This window comes from Scomber scombrus, chromosome 14 (assembly GCF_963691925.1).
Source record: "Scomber scombrus chromosome 14, fScoSco1.1, whole genome shotgun sequence".
Classification (NCBI taxonomy): Eukaryota; Metazoa; Chordata; class Actinopteri; order Scombriformes; family Scombridae; genus Scomber; species Scomber scombrus.
The window spans coordinates 14298693-14304208 of record NC_084983.1 but is presented as its reverse complement, the minus strand read 5'-3'; the positions used below and the strand labels follow the sequence as shown (position 1 = coordinate 14304208).

General features: G+C 39.0%; 1 protein-coding gene across 1 annotated transcript; it reads right to left on the bottom strand.

Moving 5' to 3' along the window:
* Window positions 1-254: 254 nt before the first annotated feature.
* rab38b (RAB38b, member of RAS oncogene family) lies at window positions 255-4751 on the bottom strand. Its single transcript, XM_062433414.1, has 3 exons — window positions 4523-4751; window positions 2190-2467; window positions 255-404 (listed from the first exon to the last, which is right to left on the bottom strand). Exons 1-3 carry the CDS (start codon window positions 4749-4751, stop codon window positions 255-257), a joined length of 657 nt encoding a protein of 218 aa, XP_062289398.1.
* Window positions 4752-5516: the final 765 nt, after the last annotated feature.

Genomic DNA, 5516 nt, shown 5'->3' with positions numbered 1-5516 from the left:
TAAGTTAATGTGCAACCTCTGAGTCCATGTGACTTTAGTTTGCAAGCTCTGGTTTGCTTGAAACTGTACACTGAGAACACAAACATACTACAAACATGTAGCAAACTAACATTTTCAACTGTGGTTTTGACCAAAGGAGCCAAACTGTACTGTAGGTACTTAAGATTTCTGTGGAAGGCCGTGTGGTATGCCTGTCCCTCTTGGTCCTACTTTGTCTCCACTCTGTTGTGTCCTGCCAGTGCTCCCTCCTTTCATTATTTGAAGCAGCCAGAGCAGCTCATCTGTCTGCTGGAGTCGATCTGTGGTGAAATGGTGTCTGGTACCACAGATTTTAGGATGTCATTCTCCGTGGCCATGATGTGCTTAACTAAGAAGTTTGCAGCTTCACTGATGTTAAGATTGTCCTAAAGGAGAGAGAGAAACCACAGTTAGGTATGCCTCAACAGTTTTCTTTTACTTATCTTATTTTTTTCAATTTGAACTGTATAATAAATAATAATAAATATGAACAGCATATGGCTTCTAAGAAAAGATAGTTTAAGTAAAAAAAAAGCTTTTACAACACAGCCAATGAAAATGTTTTGTTGATTCTGTAAGGGATAGGTTACTCATTGAAAACTGTTATCTCAACTAAGCCTATAAAGCACATAATATACCATCTTCATTGTCCTTGCTGTGCATGAACAGTGGTTGGCCTATAACATGTACAGTACAAGATGTGTATAACCATGTGCATGCCATCACCTTCATTTAAACAACATTATGTGTGCACTTCTATGCATTTGAAACTACTTCAAATGAATGCTGTGGACATTCTTTCCGAATTGCAACAAAAGAAGGTGGTGTATGGTTGTTTGTACTGCATAGTCTTTCTCTGCCACCTCAGGCTGTACCTGCACTGTATAGCCTTTAACTTTTCAGAATGTTGAGTCTTGATGTTACAAGAATGGCAGCACATTAGTGTCAACAGAGGATGTGTGAATGAAGACATGTGTAGAACTTAAAGCTATGTGCAAGTACTGCAAAGTGATTTTGTACATAATTCAAATTTTTATGAATCACATTTTTCAGGTTCATCTTGTTCAAACTCACATAAATATTTCAAATTCTAGTCAGTACAAACTCATAACTATGTATGCAGTGACACGCTATTGCAGTAAGAAAACATAACATCTTGGATTTTCATATGCCAATCAATAAATGTGTTGATTGGGTCAAATGATTAACTATTTATTTTCTTTGATCAGAAGCAGGAGACAGCATGTGTCCGAACCTTGAAAGAATGAGTTTATGAATACTAAGGAGAAAAGTTAACAATCCTCCAATACTTTAAAGTTTTCACTTCAGTAACCTGACCCTGCTTTGTACATTTATCTCACATAGCCACTTTTCGTGAGGATACGAAATTCCTGTGGCTCGGTGTGGATGTTTTTCACTGACTGCAGGGACCTGAGTGGGAGAAGGTTTCCACTGAGCGAGTCAGCCTCTCGCTGCAAAGGCCTACAATCTGGCCAATTCATTATCATGTTGATAATTAAATAAATACTTTAAAGGGGACATATCACACATTTTTATTTTTATACTTTTATGATGTTTGATGTTTATGTCAAACATGGTCAAAGTTCCAAAACTTGAACATATATAAAAATACTACCAGCAAGCCAAAAGCCCAGGTTTCAACCTGCCCAGAACACTTGAATGTACTTCCTTTTTGTTATGACATCAGATTGTTCATGCATGCCCACACATGGAGGTCCATTCTGTAACCTTTGTTGCTGAGGTTGTTGCTAAGATTGTTCTATGGGTTGTTCACATTGTCCACTCGCATATTTCAGATCAGATTTAGACTCAAACATGTATAAATGTATTTCAGACATTTATATTTCAAGAAAATAATGAAAAAAGCTGGCCAATCAGAATATAGTGGGTGGGCTCATTGGGAAGAGGACCTTAAAGAGACTGAAATGAGGGGCTGAATCAAGCAACAGTATAAGTTAAGGAGTTGTAAATCATACAAAGATATTCCAGTAAAGCTCCAGAATTAAAATATAGACTTGTAAATGTGCATGATACATGCCCTTTAAAAACAAAGGTACCAGCACAGGTAGGACTAAGTTTCACTTCACATATAGGATATAATTGTCAAATAGTAATACTTTTACTGTACTCTGACCTTACTCCACTCTTACCTTGGCAGAGCTCTCAAACCACCCCACAAAGCCATGATCCTTGCAGAACTGGTCCATTTTGATGCCATTGTTGGTCAACTCCCTGCCCTGGTCACACTTGTTGGCTAGCAGCACTGTAGCAATGCTCTGTCCATTCGCCAGCATTAGTTTGGAGTCCAGGTCTTCTTTCCACTTGATGACAGCCTCAAAGGTTGTGGGCCGTGTCACATCGAATACAATGAAGGCTCCCATGGCTTCACGGTAGTACACTCGTGTCATATTACCAAAACGTTCCTGACCTGTGATGAACACACACACGCACGCACGCACGCACACACACACACACACACACACACACACACACACACACACACACACACACACACACACACACACACACACACACACACACACTGTCATTTCCCAGCAATAAGCTTCATGAGTGATTCCTGTTGTTTTCCTGCAAAAAATGCAGGAAAACAACAAATGCAGCTGGGATTGAGACTGCAATTAGCAGTGCCTGTATTTTCATGAAACAGCACATTCCTCTAGACTTACTGGCACATTGCACTTAACCAGACAGTCACTGCTTGTTCCTGCTGACAATAGGCCTACTTGAATCAAACCTGTATTTTACCTGACCTGTAATGCAGATAAACTTTGACCTAAGCTATAATTGTATTTGTACAATGTATCCGTGAGAATATAATATAATGAAATGCATGTGCATGCAATAAATGTGTGTTCACCCATGCTTGTGTATTGCACAGGGAATGGAAATTAGGTGCTTGAGGAGCCGGTTAGAACGGCTGTCACCGTGACATTCCCTGGGGGTGTGTGTTCTGCAATCCAGTGTGAGTACTTGTTGGTCTGAGGGTGTATATGTGTGCATCCTGCTTATTTTGCATACCATGCCCTCTCAGCACAAAAGTTAACATGCCTGATTAATACATGAGTGTCCTCCTTTGGCTTTGCTACAGTAGAAATACACAGACAAGGACAAATAACAGCTATTTACTTCTTGAATAAATTGAGGAAATGGAAAATTGGACAGGAGATGGACTGAGAACTTCCTCATTTCATGGAGGAGAACTTATGAATGATTTTCATTACTCACAAGGAACCCTTACGTGTAGAAGAAGTATGACAGGAGTCTCAGACAGACACACACATCACACATGTCACTTGACATCCTGTCATTCCTTCAGATGATGGTGCAATTTGAGTTCAAAGAACAATATTGAATGTGTGATTTAATACTCCATTACTTACATAAAAAAACTATATTTACTCAACCATTGCTTAGTCTGTCCCTACTCCCCAGGATGAATGTCAAGCACACATACAAAACAAATCAGACAGTGACTTATAATTTCATTGGATGCTTCCAAATTAAGCGCTTAAAGATGTGTCTGCACGTGTGAGTAATGCGTGAGTTGTGATGTTTTGTTTTTTCATTTAGGCAACAATGATACTCCTGTGACTGGCCTTTAAATCGCCCTCACATGGGCCCTAATCATATGAGCAGCACCATACCTTAAATGAATGACTGGATAACAGCGTGCTGGTCTTCCCTAAGCAACAATTACAGTGTGCCTGTGTCTGTGAGTGTGTGTGTGTGTGTGCTTGTGCGTGTAGGAGAGAATGCTGTTTGTGTCAGCTACCGCATCTTCATGGTGACACTGCATCTTTGTGTTGAGTGATGTTTCATAATTTTACAGCAGTCATGTCTTACTGTTCATATAAACATAACTCTTATCTACCCAAACTACCAACTTATAGGGAACTATGACAAACAGCCTTGCTACACAACACTGACTTTTTTCAGTTTGAAAAAGTTCCTTAATTCTTATACATGTTTAACCATAGAAAAAACAAAAAAATATACACTGTCGCCCATGAAGTTGGAATAATTTTGTTTTCAGACACAATTTAAATTTTCATTGTGATATGATTGGAAGAGTTTGATGAATAAAGTTTTGAGAAGATACTTTATATGTCAAAAATGAATCACATTGTCACAATCACTTCATGGAAAGAGGTAAAAAAAAAATGTATTCCAACTTTATGGGCAACAGTAAATACATGTTGGTACATACATAAATATATGTATATATATACATATATATATATATATATATATATATATATATATATATATATATATATATATATATATATATATATATATATATGCTATTTGTTAAGCTATGTGTGCATACTAATACATACTCCACACACATCAATGAGTTATATTAGATCCTGCATGACGTCTGAAGATGTTTGCAGCAAGATATAATAGATGCCGAGCTTATGAAAGACATTAAACATACTAAACTTCTTTACTGTCTCACCTGCAATGTCCCACAGCTGAAGCCGGACTGTCTGTGAGTCCCAATTCAAGACCTTCAGGGCGAAGTCCACCCCGATAGTGGCCCGGTAGTTGGTGGAGTAGGTCTGATGGACGTAGCGCCTGATGATGGAAGTCTTCCCGACACCCAGGTCCCCGATAACCAACACCTTATACAGGTGCTCCGTCCGGAGGCTTTGCATACCGTTGGAGTGTGATGGATGGTTGGTCATTCCACTTGTTGGATCTCAGACGCACCAGTTCACTAACTTTGACCCGGTATGAGTGCGCTTTGAACCTCCCTCTGTTCCTGTGTGTTTTCCTCAGTGTACGCGTAAAGGAACTGCGCTGCCTGGGGAAGTGTGTGTGTGTGTGTGTGTGTGTGTGTGTGTGTGTGTGTGTGTGTGTGTGTGTGTGTGTGTGTGTGTATGTGTGTGTGTGTGTGTGTATGTATGTGTGTGATCTGCTCAGGGGCTGTGCTTGGGAACTTGTGGCCTCGCCCCGTCACCCAGTGCGCACGGCGTTGTACAGTTCCTGTTAGAGGACTTAGTGTGAATCTCTATTACAACATACTGTCACATTTTAACCCCATATTTGCTGTTTCGATTTAGTGAAGCAAATGTAGACCTTTATTCAAAACAAAAAACTGTAATAGTATTCAGGAAAGGGCGGTATTGCCCCTGTATTGTAAAAAGTGCAGTGATTAAGCTAACTAAGAAAGATATTTGAGCTATGTAAAAGTCTTGATCCAATATACATTGGATACCTTTCTCTACTAATGCATCATTGCACATGCTCTACAATGTTAATATCACTTTAGAATAAAAGAATGCCTCAATTATAGTTCTGCTGTAATGTTATCATAAAGCCACAAGGGTTAAAAAAAAGTGGCATAAGAAAAAAAAGTTGGCTAAAAGACATTAAAAACGTTTTAAAAGGTTGCTATTATTCAGCTATTATTCAGGTTATGCTCCATATTAAAGAGAACTTCAGCCTCA

Coding starts and splice junctions, on each gene's coding strand:
- rab38b (XM_062433414.1), bottom strand. CDS start 4,751: ATGACCAACCATCCATCACACTCCAACGGTATGCAAAGCCTCCGGACG. Junction 2,468..4,522: donor TCAGCTGTGGGACATTGCAG/GTGAGACAGTAA, acceptor TGTTCATCACAG/GTCAGGAACGTTTTGGTAAT. Junction 405..2,189: donor GGTTTGAGAGCTCTGCCAAG/GTAAGAGTGGAG, acceptor TCTCTCCTTTAG/GACAATCTTAACATCAGTGA.